The following is an 18,202-nucleotide window of genomic DNA, read 5'->3' on the forward strand; positions in this document are numbered from 1 at the left end:
TAAATTTGCCTGCAGAATTTCTGATTTCTTGCCAAGACTACATTACTTCTCTTCATACAGTTGGACATGCTCTGTACCCGGAGACAGGATGTTATCTATAATATGTTGGAATGGCCTTCTGTTACTGGTTGTCGCCTCATAGTAATTACCATAGCCAATACCATGGATCTGCCAGAGAGACTTCTCATGGGTCGAGTTACTAGCCGCTTGGTGAGTCAGCAATGAAAAGTTATTATTTTTCTTTTACAATAAACTTGTGAGGCGAATCTCTTTTTTTTACTCAGTATAAAAGTTAACAACCACTCATTGTTAAGTATCTTATTTTGAAGAATTTTAGTATTTGACAAAAGTTATTTCGCAGTTTTGTGAGTGGTGTTGTTAATAGGTTTGTGCTTATTGATGAATCGGCATAATTAGTTACTGAAATTGTAGTGTGTCAGCTTTTACCCATCTGTCTTTATGTGTAGGTTATTTGATTTGTTCATTGTGTATAATTCTTCTCAGCCATGTTCTTTGTTTATTAATTACATATAGCAAATGTTGACTGAAATGTAATTGTAGACGTGTTCTGGAGCATTAAGAAAATAAAGTTCTTCAGGTGGGGGAATTTTCTGTTCTATATTTTCACATGATCTGTTGGTCAATAAGTTAACAGGAACATTACACAGTGAATTAAAATATAAAGTGTACTATGTATTGTGAAAATGTAGCTAAAATGTTTTACAGTGTAATTATAGTATTCATTTTCATTGAAATTCGATATCTATTGTCATTAAATGTGTGCCTTTGTCATATGTTATTAACAGTGAATAGTAGTACATTGCAGTGCCGTGATTTTGTTGGCCTGATTATTACTTCTCAAGCATGAATATGAAGTGTGTATATTGTAGTTAAAATGTGTCCTCCAGAACAAATACTTACTAAGAAGCCTGCTGTCTTGAGATTAATGTCCCACATAACACTGTGACCTCTGTGTAGGCACAGCATGGTGAATGTGCATATTCATTACAGTGTCTGTGGTATTTTACCCAGCAACCTCACTTGAAGCTTACCTCTCAGCTGCTGAGAGAGTTGGTGCAGTGGTAAGACTCTCACCTTGCTTTCAGACAGACATCATCTCAAATCCACATCCATCCATTCAGATTTGGGTTTTCCATGATTCCCTTGAATCAGACTAAGAAAGGAAAAGAACAAGCTGGTTTGCTTCCCCATTCTGTCCCTCATTGAATCTTGTACTGATGCTTTAATGACCTCAACGTTGACAGGAGGTTAACCCCTAATATTCATTTTTTCCTAGCTATTGTAGATTTTAAAGTGGAGAATACAGTGATGCAGCTGACGATATTCATAGAGCAATGCTCTTAGTTTGTTTGCAGATGATGCAGTCATTCAGTCATTTACCATTTGTAAAGTCATCAGAAAATCAAAACCAGCTGCAAACTGATTACACAAGATATCTGTATGGTGTAAAAAGTGGTAATTGACTCTAAATGGTGACAAGTGTGAAGTCATCTATGTGAGTACTAGAAGAAATCTGCCAAATTGGTTACACAATGAAGTGCACAAATCTGAAGGCTGTAAATTCAAGTAAATACATAGGGTTTACAATTACATAAAACTTAAATTGCAACAATCACATAAATAATGTTGTGGGTAAAGCAAACCAAAGACACTGATTTATTGGCAGAACACTTAGGAGGAGGAACAGATCTACTAAAGAGAGTACTTACACTACACTTGTCTGCCCTCTTCCGGAGTATTGCGGTGCTGCGTGGAATCCGCATCAAAAGGGACTAGCGGAGGACATTGAAAGAGTTCAAAGAAGGGCAGCTCCTTCTGTATTATTATGAAATAGGGGGGAGAGTGCCATGGACATGATATGTAAACTGGGTTGCCAATCATTAAAACGAAAGTGTTCTTCACTGTGGCAGGATCTTGTTGTGAAATTTCAATTGCCAACTTTCTCCTCTGATTACGAAAATATTCTATTGGTGCTGCAACTGTCCGATGAATAATGTGGCTAAATTACAGTTTTAAGATGGGTTATGATAATGAAACAGAAAGAATTATAGCTCATGAATTGTCTCTTGTTCTATAAGCTCCCATATGCATTTCGCACGAATAATGTCCAGTACACAAAACAATAAAGGAAGATGTGAAGCAATTGTTACATGCTAAGCAGAATGCCTCCCCATTGTAAGGCTGGAATTCAGTAAATCTGGCTTTGCTATCATCTATTGGGGCCAGCACAAGCATTCGTCATATAAACGTTCTGTTTGTAGTCAATAAATTTGAATTGTATGTATATAAAGTGCTGCGAGTTGCTGACTAAAAGAGCAACACACTCACACGAAATGTTTCTGTGAATAAAAAGATTTGTTTTTTACTTTCACGTGAAAAAGAATTGTACCAACAAAATCAGATTTAGACACCAAGGGCTTAAATTTTGCAAATAGCATTCATGAACGCACAATTAATTTTTTAAATAGATCGCAAAAGGAAGGGCGATATTAAGAAACTAGTGATGCGACCAAAACACAATTCCCCACTATCGCACTTATCAATAAATCACAAGTCTAGTTGACTGAGTGGATCCAACACCATGAAATAAAATCAGAGTCCACAAGTGTGGTTCAACGCAAAACTAGTTCAACTTCATCTCACCATAGAAATATTCTAAGTTCATCTAACGAATCTTGACAAAAGTTCAAATAACTGTCTGACTATATCCACAGAAACAATAAAATCCACAAAAGCAGGAAAACGCAAAAAATGTTCCAAGTCCAAACAACCTCTAAATAATCTTAAGTCTTGAAGTAAACTTGGCAAATTTCTACAAGTTAAGTGTACTGGCAGCGTATATTGCTGAAAAATTCAAAATCAAGACCATGAAACTTGGTGGAAAATTAAAAGTCAAAAACTCAATACTCAGAAAAATTTCACCATACGTGCACTGCAACTTCTGTGCTGCAATCTGACACTAATATTATCTCAACAAGACTTGAGATCACACAATCCCAATCCAAGATGGCTGCCGCCTGTTTAAGCCCTTGGTGTCCTACTGTGTGAGTCAAGCAAGACACTTAATGTAATTTAAGTACAAAAATCACCATTTCAACATTTAATACACATATAATATATGAATTTATATGTAAATTTTCGTAATGTTCCTTACTCATCTCCATTAGTGTACTGCCACTACTTTTACTTATTTAATTTTTATTTAGTGAAAAAATAAACTTAAAAAACTGGGCATCATAATCATAATTTTGTTATGGTGATGAGATAGAGCTCGACAAGACCATCCTACAGATATATTATTTGTTGCAATCACAAGTAACTGAAATACAATTTTCAAAGTTTGTACATTATCGTAATTATTCAAATGTTTCTAATGTAAAAAGTGTTTATGGTAAAGGTGGTGCATCTCAACAGTCACCATTGGCAAAATTTTCCCTTTAAAGTGAACCTGCTGGCTCTTCTATACTTTCATTGGTTCTATCTTTATTAATCTTTGTAATGTTATTCTACATGGCAGCGGATGTACACTGGATCTGCGAGTTGCCACCATTACCAAGTTTTAACAGCCAGAATTTCTCCAAGCTGCCAACAGCTATGTAATCGCATTCTGCCAGCGCACGTCCTCGCTCTGACCTGGGACTGTCAAGCACTTGGCAGTTCACTGTAGGTTACCCTGTCCTTCACAGGTGGTACATACCTTGTTATAGCTCGACTGGTCCTCGCCAAATGGGTGGTACGCTCACAGTGCCCACATACGCAGTGAGGAATGATCATCATAATAAAATATGGGAAATCACAAGCCATTCGAGAGTGGAACGCTAGGGATATAGCTTGAAGATGGTTTGAAGAATCCTCTGTGCGGCACTTCATTGTGAATTGCAGAGTAATATAATGTAGATGTAGACATGTAGATGTAGATAAATGACATGCTGTGATGTATTGATGCATCCCAGGTGGGCTCTCAGTTTGCTGTAGGACAGAAGGAGACTGTGTCATTGGAAAACTGAGGGGTTGGAAGGCTTATCATTATAACAGTAAACAGTGTGTGGCAATTACCTTACCAGCTATAGTCATGGAAGGAAGTAACACTTGCCAAGCTAAAAATAAGACATTACCCACTGACATGCAGTTTCCTCCTCTAGCAAATAGAGTAGTCAGTATATAGAACTAGTGCAATACTACTATCAGTTCAATACACTGTGTGTAGAAGCATTTTATTTCCTGACAGGAAGGCAACCCACAGCTTATGTATTTAAGAAAATAATGAGGCACATGTAACACACATTTTAAAAATTTATTAAATCCAAGATGTTCCCTTATTGTGCTCTTACAGAAGTTCAGTAACCATACTTTTCTGGGAAAAGTGCTGTATGACAATATGCTTTGAGGCTTATCCAGCTAATCCTTATTTCATTTAGTAGTACATTATGTAAAGACAATTTTAGTTTTACTTAATTAAAAGGACAACACACCCACCTGCCCCCTCCCTACACACACACACACACACACACACACACACACACACACACACACATTTTTATTATTATTCTTTCTTTATTTCAGTCAACTATTGACCATGTCAATTCAGCTGTCTCTCTTTTTGTGAACTTTAGTTACTGCACAGTGCTCCTTCAGTCAATTCCAGTGTTCTTTTCTCTCTTGGGTACGCACCTTCTCTGTATTCAGCTTTGGCTTTTTCTGGAAACCTTTGTGTATTCATAATTATTTCTTAATGCTCCTACATTTCCGTAGGACTAATTTCCAGTTTTTGTAAATCTTTTCGACTTCTGTGAGCCATGACACTTTGGTTTTCTTATCTTGAAAGTATGCTAGTATCCTTTTAGTTGTCCTTCCTGCTCTCAGTCATGTCACATAGCTGTTAAAAGCAGTCCTTCTATTCTGAATTGTATCACTTACATTCTCCACGTGTTCATGATTGTGATGCCTTCTTCTGCACTATCTTTTTACTTTGATGGAAACCAAAATCTTCCTTTTTTTCCTCATGTTTCTCCAGTGGACATTTCTTGTTCACTGTAAGAGTCTCTATCACTTATAGGGCTTTTGGTGTAATAACATTGCAGTATTGTTTAATTTTTTAGTATAAGATTATAGATCTGTTATTCGGGATGCCTTTAGTTAGTTGATAGGCCGTTTTCATTTTTTTAATGCATGATACAAAGGCTTCTTTCTCTGAGGTTAGGCTCTATCCATTCATATCGGTATTTAAACTTTTGGGCATGCTTAATTTTTCCTTTTCTGAGCTCCAGTTCTTGTGGTGCTGATTTTATGTTTATCATGAAGTACATCTCCTCAAAGGAGATTTGAAGCCAACCCTGCTGTACTGCCAATGTTTTTATTTCATTATGCTGTTTTGCTGCTATATCTGTGGAGTCTGAGAAGATCACTAGCTCATATGCAAAGGCTAGACAGTCGATTGTAAGATTCATGTATTGCATTTAGACAAAAATAGGGAAATACTGTAAGAAATTCACACTTGAACATAAATGCAGACAATAGTCAAGTTTTCAGATTGTGCTGTTGTATTTGAACTTGAACGGCAACTGTGCAGTGCCCTCAATACATTACAAGTGTCACTTGTGGCCAAAAAGTGTTCTGTGCAGTTGCAAGTGCACTATGTCAGAGCTAAGTGAATTCAAACATGGACAAAATGTTGGTGCTTCTATGGTGGGTGCTTCCATAACCAAGGGAGCTGAAGTTTCCAATGTTTCAAAAGGCACCATGTCCAAGATTTATATGGCGCACAGGGACAGCAGAAAACCATCATCCTCTACGTTCCAGTAGGACCAAAGTGTATGTTGAATGATCGTGATGGATGGTCATTGAAGAGGATTGTGGCAAAAAGTAAGAGGATGTCAACTACAAAAGTCATTTCAGAACTGAACGTTGCATGCGCAAACCTGGTCAATACCAAAACAACATGGAGCTATAAGAAGAGAATTGCGGGCAAACTCAATTCCAAAACCACTCATCAGTGATGCAAATTCCCATCACAGGAAAAATGGTGCCAAAAAATCCTGGACTGGCAAGTTTACATCCCAAGAGTGAAACACAACATAGTCGGTGATGATTTGGGCAGCCATATCATGGGCCCCATTGTTACTCTGCATGGTCATATTACTGTCAAAAGTTCTGTGACTATTTTGGCTGATAAAGTCCATCACATGGTAAATGTTTGGTGATGCTCTGTTCCAAAATGACAGGGCACTTGTTCACACAGCTTGCATCTTCTAGGACTGGTTTTATGGACACAAGGATTAATTGTTGCATCTTCCCGGGACAGCAGTCAGCCCTCTGTCATCCGCTTTTGAGAGAATTGTGCATGATTGCTATCCACCTCCAATACTGTTATCTGAACTTGCCACTATTTTGCATTAGAAATTATATAAGATTCCCTTGAAAACCATACAGGACCGTATTTGCCAATTCTGAGATGACTAGAAGCTGTCGTGAATTCCAACAGGTTTTCTGTACCATATTAGATTTGGTTATGTGTTGTGCTTGTGGTGTTTCCATATGTTTGTCCAACCCCTGTACTTGCTGCCTACTAGCCATTACCTCATTTTCTGTCTCTGAATTGTTCATTCCTTTCTGCCATTCTCAGATGACCTTTTCTAAAACACACTGGAAGAGCAGGAGTGATTGTTTGTTTCCTCGTCTCATTCTTGCCCTGATTTCAAAGACACTAGACACATTTCCTCTGAACTTTACTTTGGATATGGCATTGATTAGGGTATGTTGAATTATCACTTTTGTCTTGTTATCTAAGCTAAATGCTTCAAGGCTTTGAAATAGTGTGGTACTATCAACTGAATCATATTTGTTCCTGAAATTGATAGTTTACCACAATGTCCCTCGTCCTGAGTTTCAGATATCAAAAGATAGACATCAGATTCATAATTTGCCTGGTACACAAAGGTCCCTTCCTGAAACCCCCTTGGTATTCCCCCAGCTGTGCATTGATTTGTTGTTCTGTCCTATCCTGTAGAGCTAAGAGGGATGCTTCAGTAGTTGTTTGTATCTGTCCTGTTCCCTTATGTAGTAGAGAAATTACAGCAGAGGCACTTCCATGTGGCAATTTTTTTGCCTTATGAAATCTCTTGAATAAGTGCAACAAGTTTATGGATTGTCTTATCCCCCGCACAATTCCATAGTTCAGATGTCATCTGATCTTCACCCATTGTCTTGGCCTTTAGTGTTTGGATGATCTTGGTTTCTTCCTTCATCAGTGAAGACAAATCTGGATGGATGTTTATATTGTTTTCAGAAATGAATGCAGTCTCTGGAGCCTCACAGTTGAGGAAAAATTCAAAATGACTTGTTAGAATCTGGCAGTTGAGGAAAAATTCAAAATGACTTGTTAGAACCTGGCAGTTATCTTAGTCACTGTGGGTTAATTTCCCTTTGGAATCTTTCAACTGCAAACCTGTGTGGCTGTGTTTGTTCAAAATGCGCTTGAAGATCTTGTAGAAGATATTATTATTATTATTATTATTATTATTATTATTATTATTATTGATGTCTGTAGCAGTGTATTGATAGGTAATTGCAATTTAGATTCACTTACTAAGTGCAACGAAGCTCCTGTTTTAAACTTTTTTATTAACTGGAGGAAAATGTAAAAGGAGGGAAATTCCTTTTTAGGTACATGATTTATAAAACACCAGTAAGCCATTTTATTAATTGCACTGGCATTTAATTGGGCATCAGTAGTCTTACTTAAATTTTACATATGAACACATTTGTAGATTTTTCACCAAAGATCCAAAATTGTCCTCTGTTTTAATATCTAATGGTGAAGTTTTTTTATGATGTAGATTTCATAAGTACAGTGGAAAGTTTTCTGTCCACATCCGCAGCAGAAATAAGTTTCTTCATCTTCATCGCAGCATTTAAATCAGCAATGCAAGACGCTCCACTATTATTGTCACTATCACTATGGTCACTTCCCTTTTCCTTGCAAATGAGAGTAGACCAAATCTTCAACCGTCATAATTTCAGTAGGCAAAATATGCTCGTCATTATAGAGGAAATAATGCACTGGATGTTCCAACTGCAGCTTTTCCCTCTATGAAGTGATGATACTTTGACAGTCTATCTATGCTACACACATTTGGTAGGCTGAATACATTTCCTCAACTTGTTTTGAAAAACCTAGCCTTCTTTAACAGGGTGGCTAGTTCATCCGTGTTTTTGGTAAGTGATCAGTCAGCCCCATATTCCTGTGAATCTATTTTAGTTTTCCTCTTGTATTATTTCGATTTACCTAAGTTTTAGGACATCTGGCTGATTTTAACGCTATCTTCATGATATGAGCTGGTGTGATTGTGAAGGTGATCATTGGCGATATTGGATGTGATTTTTCTTGAATTGCTTTTTACCTGTTTGCCACATTTCTTTCCCATTTTAACCACATTTGTTTCTAATAATTTTGTATGGGTTCTGATGACCTCATCATTGAGCACCCCAACCCACAAACAAGCACACATATACTATGAATCTTCTATAGTGTGTTTTAAAAGGACTGGTAATGTCCAAATTAAAGGGTTGCAACTTGCTGAATCAGTTCATTGGCAAGAACTCTTAACTTCCCATTTCGTAAGTTCACACATTTTGGGTGTGCCGGACAGCAATCAACAAATTATAGAATTTTTCTGTTGCATGCTCCCATTTTTTGCACCTAGGCTGTGCTAGTATTTTTCAAAGAGTTCTGGCATCATCCATTGACTATGTTTGACACTGTAGTTTATAGGCAATTTTTACATTTTTAAAAAATGTGGTTTCTTTATTTGCAAGTCAACTTTTCAGAGCCTTCACCGTTGGTGCTAAAGCGTCAATAACATAAGAGACCATGGTTTCTCATGCAGCTACTATTCTGTTGTCATGATAATTCAAATTCAGTATTTTAAATGTGCTGCTCATAACTAAGTTTGCAAATGATCTAGGTGTCTTGCTGCTAACATTTTGGGAACACTATTAGATTCTGCCTTGCATTACTCACAGAGACTTAAATAATTTCTTATACTGTGATAGTCTTCCAGATATTAATGAACGAATCACTGAATTATTGCAGATAACTACAGAAAGACATTACTTTGAATATTATAAATTGAACCAGTTTTTCTGTGTTCTTCAGTTATTTTCAATCAGTTAACACTTCAGTTTCTGTAATATTCATTTCATGATTGATTTTGTTTGTGTATTAGCGCAGTGAGTATGATACAAAGATGTAGACAACTTTGATCATCATGTCTTGGCTGACACTAATGCTGAAGTTTATTTATGTTACTCTTGTGATTTATTTATATTTTAAGGGCTTGACAAGACTCACGTTCCAACCGTACACCTACAAGCAATTAGAAGAAATTGTTAAGGCACGGCTTTTTGGTGTGGATGCATTTGATGCAGATGCTGTTCAGTTTGTTGCCAGGTAAGCCATATACATGGTGCAAAGCAGTAGCTTGTTTTTTAATATATGCAGAGGGGTATTTGATGTGGAAATAATTATTTGGGAAGTTCAACAGCAATATGGAAATGACAGATTGCTATTCATCATATAAAGGAGTTGTTGAATCACAGGCAGGCACAATGAGAAACACTGCTTATGTGTTTTCCACTGCAGGAGGAGGATTTTGTCTGAAAGCTTTAGTATTTTAGCAGTATTTTTCATTGTACTTGCTGTGACTTGACGCCTTCTCTAGAGGCTGAATAGCAATCTATTATTTCTGTATTGTTGTTATTCCATCCTGGATTGTATTATGATTTGGAAAGTTCAGTATGGAGAAAGTGTATTAACTTTCATTTAGTGCACAAAGGTTGTGTGGAGACCTTAGATATCAGGTGCAAAGAGGAATTTTAAAAGAAAAGATTGATTTTCTTTTGAGTTAGAGGTAAGCTGTCATATAATAGAAGGCTGTATCTTCAAATGACAAGAACAATATTGATAGCACCACAACAGAAGTGTAGTAAAGCTTATGATTCCCATACTGACAAAAGTATTAGTGTTAGAAGTAATAATAGTAACAATTTAGAAACAAAAAGAGTAGAATTGTGTTGGAAAAGTGAAAATAACATTGGAAATTTGGTATTTTATCATATCAGGATCCCCCACATAACTGGCTGAGGAACAAAATCCTCAGATCAGATTGTAGCCAAAGGATAACACATCCAAAAGGGCAATGCAAGTTAAGACAGTGTGATGTTCAAACTTATCATTGAGTCAGTGAGTAGATAATTACCTAAGAATTATGGACGACATTGGGAGAGCCAGACATGACAAAACTGTTCCACCTTTTATGGAAGATATGAGATGGACAAAATTTCCTCAGGCTTAAAGAAGAGTGTAATAATTCCACTTCGTAAGAAAGCAGGTGCTAATATTGTGCGAGTACTACCGAACAATCAATTTAATAAGTCATGGCTACATAATACCCAGATACAAATTATTTGCAGAGGAATGTGTAAGAAGCTGACCTGGGGGAAGAACAGGTTTGATTTCAGTGAAATGTAGGAATATGTGAGGCCATACTGACCTGATGACTTACCTTAGAAGATTGGTTGAAGAAAAGCAAACCTACATTTACAGCATTTGTGGATTCAGAAAAATCATTTGACACTGTTGACTGAAATACACTATTTGAAATTCTGGCGGTAGCAGGGATAAAATACAGGGAGTAGTGGTTATTTATAAGTTGGACAGAAACCAGACTTCAGATATTAGAGTCGAAGGATACAAAAGGGGAGCAGTGTTTGTGAAGGGAACAAGAGTTGTTGCCTATCTGCGATGTTATTCAGTCTCTACATTAGCAAGCAGCAACCAAAGAAAAATTTGGGAACTGGGTTAAAATGCAAGGAGAAATAGTAAAAACTTTGAGATTAGCCAGTGAGATTGTAATTCTGTCTGAGATACCAAACGAGTTCAAAGACCAGTTGAATGGAATGGATAGTATCAAAAAAAGAAATTGTAAGATGGATGTCAACAAAAGTAAAACAAGGGAAACTCAATTAAATCAGGCAATGGTGAGGAAATTTGTTACCACTAATAGTAGTAGATGAGTTTTGCAAATTGGGTAGCAGAATAACTGATGATGGCTGAATTAGTGAGGATATAAAATGCATGCTGGCAGCACCAAGAAAAGCATTTCTGAAAAAGATAAATATGTTAACACTGAATATAAATTTTTGAGTGTTACAGTGTCTTTTCTGAAGATATTTGTATGTAGCTTTGTACGGAAGTGAATCATGGATGATAAGTAGTTCAGACAAGAAGAAAATAGAAGCTTCTGAGATGTGGTGCTACAGTATAATGGCGAAGATTAGATGGCTGGGTTGAGTAACTAATGATGTGGTACTGAATCAAATTGGAGAAAAATGAAATTTATGACACAGTTTGACTTAAAGAAGGGATCAGTTGTAAGACTACAACCTGAGGTAGTGTGGAGAGGTGCATCAAATCAGCCAATTGGATCAACAACATCTTTCACAACTGAGTATTATTCTGCTGCACCTAGTATCTTTTTATAATTACTCTTCTTATATTGTTGAGTTGTCATTTGTCCTGTTTATCATTAACAAAAGTTTCTGAAATTTTCAAAAATTTTCATATTGCTTTCTTTTTCAGTTTAACATGCTGATTAAATCTATTTTAGTAATACAGCATCTTATTCACAATGACTTTATGGTTCAAAGGAAAGTGAATTAGTGGCATTTATGCAATAGAAAAAGTCTCGTATGGTTACATGGTGTCAATTCTTATGTTTTGCTTGAGATGAGTAAAAGTACTTCTAGTTGAAGGTGTAAAAATGTTGATTACTAGCAGTGTTTTATGCATGTGTTAATGTAGGCAGAATCAATATGGCCATCCACTGTACTCTTTCAGGAAAGTGGCTTCAGTATCTGGTGATGCAAGGCGGGCATTAAACATATGTCGAAGAGCAACTGAGATTGCTGAATCTGATATTCTGCTGACAACATGTACAAATAGCCCAAGAAAGAATAGTTCTATGGTAACTATGAAACACATTGACAAAGCACTGCAAGAGATGTTTTCTTCACCCGTTGTTCAAATAATAAAGTAAGTAACAATAAATTTAGTAACTAGACAAATCATACATATTGACACTCATTTAGGATGTAAAGTTATTGTACAATGTAAATAACTCAGGAGTAAAGGTAACACTGGGACAGTAACGGAGTCGTTAACTCATTAACAGGCTTACAAACAAGACCAGAAACTTTGCTAGCTTTCAGACAAATACTTTTTTGAGCTAGAATATGCATACATACTTTCTTTGCTAATGTCTCAGACAGATATTGGTTTCATCATAAATTTCAGATAAGAATGACTGTATCAGAAGCAAAATAAACATTTCAGCCAAAGACAAAAAAAAAGTTTTTAACTTACCTTTGCTACAGAATACAAGCCAAGATCTGTTACTGAACATTCCTATTCAGTGTTGATGAATTCCACATGCTCATGCCCCAAAGTCTAACTACGTCAAAATTCCAAACAAAAATAAACATCTCAAGGACTGTTTTGCCACAACACTAAGTTATATTAAGAAAACCAACAGATGCAATTCATATCAATGTACACATGGCTGTAACTCAAATCATCGAGGGAGAGTTGCTTCTCAAAGATATCTTCAACAGATTGAAATCACTAATTTTTCTACTTTTGGAAAATAATTGGTAATAGCCTCAATGTGTGCACATAAAATTTTCGTATTTTCAGGGATCTAATGATTATGATTGGTTCAAAACAGTTCTTGCATCATAACCGTTGACCTTCATTTCTTTGAAATCGATAGTCTGATGACATAAACTCATTTTCAGTAGTTACTTTATAGTAGCCTGTGACTAGTTTGATGAGGGTCAGCGAAGTCGTTGGGTCTCTGGGTCAATCCTCCTCTTATTGGTAGAACAAGGCTTGTTAGTAAAGAGTCAAGGAGCAGTCCTGGTTGCCAATCAGTCAGAGGATAGTGATGGAATATACATCAGCAAATGATTCCTTCACTTCATCTGGGGTGACATGACAAACCTTGTTTATTGTTCCTATTAATGATGATTTTCTCTTGTAGCTTCTTAGTTTGTTGAAAAGAGAGAATTTTTTATCTACTGTCATTTTCTTCCTTAGTTTAGGAATGGTTCTATAAGGTACAGGGTAATGTACTCTTTTCGTGGCTTATTTTTCAGATGTGTGTTCACCTTACCAAGGTATGCTTCCCCAAGATTCCTCACATCTCTTTTGTACTTGTCTGGCCACCACAGGTCACCAGTCCTTGCAATGGTACTTTCCTGTACATGCTGCAAATCTGTGTTTCTACTATTCTTTTTTTGTCTCTACCTTTCCATTGTGTGGTCTTTTTGGTGCTGATTGTGTCTGGATCTTGTTTGTGTTGTGGACACTCATATTTTACGTTCTGGCCTTCTACACCTATTCATTAGTAAATTATGTGGTCCCCTTGTTGGGTGTGATCTGATACTTCTTTTCTAAATTTAACGGAAGTGCGGACTGTGCAAGGAAAATTGGACAGCATGGCGTATTGGCACTTTTGTTCCTTTCTCTCTCTGCACACTTATTTTTTGCAACAGTACTAGGCTCGAAACACAACACAGTAGCCATTTTGTTGTGGGGGCTCGTCAAGTACTTGCACGGTGGTAGTCCCATGACCATGCAGGAATCACACTGTTTAATGCCTGAACTAGTCAAGGAGCATGTGACCGCTCCAGGCAGCGGTTTACTGGCCAGGTAACAGTTCTTGTAGCACATGTGGGGAGAGGCCCCTTTCAGAGTGGGTGACACCATGGCGGATGATTCACACATGAAGCGAATTAAACTTTCTCCCAGTGGTGGCTGTTCCCAAAATGTTCACTTCCATGGCTATGCCATGAGTGGAACATAGGACTTAGAGACAAGGCGAGGAAAACTCCACCCAATACTTGGGTTGTTGTAGGACATTGAGCATCTCGAGGACAGGTTAGAGGAAGTGGCAGCGATTTCAAAAATGAAAAGTTGCTCCATTCTGCTTAAAATAGCCTCCCTAAGTGAGTCACAAGCACCGCTTGCCTCTGACATGCTGAGTGATACTCCTGTCACTGTAACCCCCATAAAAGTCCTAATATGGTACAGGATATCATTTTCCTTTGAGATCCCCTTTTACAGACTGAAGACTAGTTGCATGCTAATTTGGGGCAACGATGTGTGCATTATGTCGGCTGTTTCCAGTGGGGACCAGAAGACAACAGAGTGAATACTAGAGCCTTCATCTTGGCCTTTGAATGTGACTTATTGCCTGAGAAGGCCGAGGTGACAGTTTACTGCTGTGATGTCAAGCTGTATATTCGTCATCCCCTGCAGTGCTACAACAACGCGTGATTTGGTAAAATGTTTTCGCATTGCAACACAAGTCTAGCCTTTGGATTGTGGCAGTCAGTTGCACATGAATGCTCCTTGTGCCCCTCCTCCCACCTGTCGGCTATGGGGAGCACCATTCCCTCTGTTCACCAGACTGCATCATTTTCAAATGTGAAAAGAAAATCCAGTAATATGAGACCCTTGACTGCCTCACATATCAAGAGGCCAAGAAAAAATACAATCATCTACAGCCAACATGACAATGAAGTACGATACTGCTACGATGACTTCGTTCACCGTAGTGGCTGTGCCATCGTCTTCTGCGTCTTTTATGTGGGGCCCTCGGAGCCGTCCAACTACACCCACTTCCCTGGTGGTTGGAGGTGCACCTGTTACTACTTTCCCCAAACCCTCTTTGAGAGTGTCAGTCATATAGCCATGTTGGTACCTCGAGTCTCCGGGTCTTTTGTGTTTGTCCCAGGGCAGTTTTTGCCAAGGCTGTTCTACTGCTGATTATTTGGTCTGCCTGGAGTCTGCTATTGGACCAGTTTATGCCCAGTATCAACAGATTATCACTTTCGTCTTTGACAATACGACATAGCATCATCACATCCTCGCTATCTTACATGAGTGGAGTCTCTGGGGCTAATCACTGATTTTTAAACGGAACTTCATGCCTCGCTGTATTTTCCGAGTTCAAGATGGTGCTTCCATCAGTACTCCTCATATACAAGAGAACGGGATCCCACAGGGCTCTGTATTGAGTCTGCCCCTTTTTTAGTGGCTATAAATGGTCTAGCCGCAGCTATGGGGTCTACAGTGTAACCCTCCCTGTATGCTGACTTTCGTATCCACTATTGCCCCAGCTGTGGATGTTGCTGAATGCCACTGCATGGTGCCATAGGAAAGGCATAATCCTGGGCTCTCATCTATGGCTTCAGGTTTTCTGCTGCCAAGATATCATGCACATCTGTCAACATTGTACTGTCAACCAGGACTCTACCTTGAGGACCAAATCCTCAATGTGGTGGAGTCTTCTCATTTTTTGAGATTGGTCTTTGATGTTCAGTTGATATGACTATCTCATTTTTGCTAACTTAACCAGACATTCTGGTCACATCTTAATACTCTCTGCTATCTCAGTAACACCAGCTGTGGTGCAGACTGCTCTATATTTTTGTGGCTCTACAAAGCTCTGATTCTGTCACATATTTATTATGGTAGTCTGACAAATCGCTCAGCATCACCTTCAGCATTGCGGATGCTGGATCCGATACATCATTGTGAGATCTGGCTTGTGATAGGTGCCTTTCGGACCAGCCCTGTGAACAGCCCACTTGAGGAGGCTGGCGTCGCTCCCCTATGGATTGGGTGCCAACAACTGTTGGTCAACCATGCAATATACATTCACACTTCATCTGAGCATCCAGACTACTGTTTACTTTCGTGCAATACACATTCACTGCTCATCTGAGCATCTGAACTACTGTTTCATTTTCCTGGTAGGGAGATCTACCTCCCACAACAGAGACTAAGGTGTGGAGCCATAATCACAGTACGTATACAGAGTCCTTGCTCTGAACTCCATTTTCGCCTCTTGTCATGGAGACATTACAAGTGCCTCCATAGTGTGTGCCCCAACCTCAGATCTGCCTGGACAGCTCCTTCGGACCAAAAGATTCAACAAACCTTATGGTTTTTCATCGTCTATTCTTGTATGTCATTGATGCGTTTCCAGTTTCAGACGTGATGTACATTGACAACTCTATGGTCAATGACCAACCAGTTTTATCTACGGACATGCTGGATGCAATGAACTGTGCTCCCTGCTGAACAGATGCAGTGTGTTCACTGCAGAATTGGTGGCCATTGCTCAAACTCTGTCACCTTCATTCTTGTACTACCGAGTCGTTCTTAATCAGCAGTGACTCCTTGAGTAGTCGTCAGGCTGTAGATTGGTGCTACCCACAACACCCATCGGTTGTGACTATCCAGGATTTCATGTATGATGTCCAACATGCTGGACAGTTGGCCATCTTTGTCTGGACCCCTGCACGCATTGAGATCCCAGGGAATGAACATACTGATTGGTTAACCAAGTTGGCTAGCAGGATGCAGACTTCGGAGATGAGGTGCCAGAACTGGACCTTTGGTTGACTGTGCCGACAGTTGTTGGAGGCATGGAATGTGGATTAGTGTGCCCTGGTTTCTCTGAATAAACTGCAAACTATAAAGGAGACCAAGACCATATAGCAACGTGGTAGTCACACTTGGCTGACCTGTGCCCACATCCTCTTGACATGAGGACGCAGCCCACTGCCATGTGTAGCCCGTCTCATAGTGGCCCACATCCTACTGGACTGCCCTAATTTGGCCAAACCTTAAACTTGCTGACAACCTTTTACATTTTACCCGTGAAATTGGTTTTCACTTCTTTCTGTGACCTAGGGCACATTAGCCTCGTTGGTTGATTGAGGGACTGGAGGGGATGGGTGCCCCATCGCCTGCTCTGACCTGATGGCCCCATTGCCATCCTTGCTTGGTGGTGCAGCCTGGCTCCTGACCTTCCCAAATTTTTATTCTTTTACATGTGCCGTTGGCTGACAGGCTCGTCATCATTGTTCTCTTCCCTCAGATTTTATCTTGTCCTTGTAGCTAGTTTTTCCATGGTAACTGAGTGTGTGGAAGCACTGATCCGATGCAGAGGGTCTCTCTCCTCTTGCATAGTGTATAGTGGGGACCTGCAGCTGCTTTCTGGGTGAGGCAACTCTTCCACATTCATCATTTTACCCCTCTTTCACTCCTACTTGTTTCTACCTTTTGGCTTTTTTGAGTCTCAGTTACAATTGAGTCCATTGGTATTTGTCTTTTGTGCACTTCCTCTCTGTGTACTCTTCCCAGCTTGACTTACAGAGGATTAAGGGACTGATGACCTAGTAGTTTGATTTCTTCAACCCCATCCATCCTTTCATATTTAATGAGGTATGGATACGTGTTGCACACATACTCTATCCCTACACCAGCAACAACCCAGAATTTAAAGTATATTTGGGTGATATGTTGCATGTAAATTTGCTGAACCTGTACCATTTTTTCCATCAGAGTAACAGTCATGAATGGTTATGTTACCTTCAAGGTAATAACTAAGAAAGCAATTTCCAACAAACGTCTTCCAAACTTCACACACACAAGTGAACTTATTTGCAGCTAGTCGTTCATTCAGATTTGTTTTTCTCTGAAACAGAAGAATCTTCGAAGTTCCCGGATTCATTTTTCATGAATTTAGGCTTCTAACTCCATGACCAAAAAGAAGAGATCATCCGTGTAAGTGCCTTTTGTACAAATGACCCTGTTGGCATATAAGACAACAACCTCCTTCCTTTCTCTTTTTTTTTCCAATCACCTCACATTACAAAGGCCAACCTCTATTCTTTAACTCTATTTGAGCATTTGACTCTGTGCATTTTTCATAAGTTGTGCTATCAACTCATCCAAAAGGGGTAAGAACAAAGTCATTAACATCTTTGGCAGATGTAACTAATGGATCCTCTTCACTCTTTTGGGTTGTTCACAGATGACTTTCTTTATTCCAAATGACAACACTGAAGAGTTAAGCATGCTGTTTTAGTTTTTGCTAGCAATTCTGCTCAAATGCTTACTGAACCTGTTTGGATGACTGGGGTGTATCCAGAATTGCACCTGTGAATACATCCTTCTGTAACACGATTTGTTCATTCAAACATTATTTCTCTTCACTAGTCTCTGGCACCAGATCATTGTCATTATGTGAACACTCTATTTCTGATT

At 38.7% G+C, this 18,202-nt stretch overlaps 1 protein-coding gene and 1 long non-coding RNA gene across 2 annotated transcripts in view; one reads left to right on the forward strand and one right to left on the reverse strand.

Moving 5' to 3' along the window:
• Positions 1-18,202, forward strand: part of LOC126356054 (origin recognition complex subunit 1-like) — a 128,885-nt gene that overhangs the window by 69,704 nt on the left and 40,979 nt on the right. Inside the window, exons 6-8 of the mRNA XM_050006748.1 lie at positions 61-210; positions 9,354-9,469; positions 11,918-12,112. Coding sequence (XP_049862705.1) covers positions 61-210; positions 9,354-9,469; positions 11,918-12,112 — 461 coding nt within the window. The remainder of the gene's footprint in view (positions 1-60; positions 211-9,353; positions 9,470-11,917; positions 12,113-18,202) is intronic.
• The window catches only part of LOC126356055 (uncharacterized), a 58,602-nt gene that overhangs the window by 17,815 nt on the left and 22,585 nt on the right, over positions 1-18,202 (reverse strand). The gene's annotated exons all lie outside the window — the stretch shown is intronic.

The sequence above is a fragment of the Schistocerca gregaria genome, chromosome 3, assembly GCF_023897955.1.
Source record: "Schistocerca gregaria isolate iqSchGreg1 chromosome 3, iqSchGreg1.2, whole genome shotgun sequence".
In the NCBI taxonomy this organism is placed as follows: Eukaryota; Metazoa; Arthropoda; class Insecta; order Orthoptera; family Acrididae; genus Schistocerca; species Schistocerca gregaria.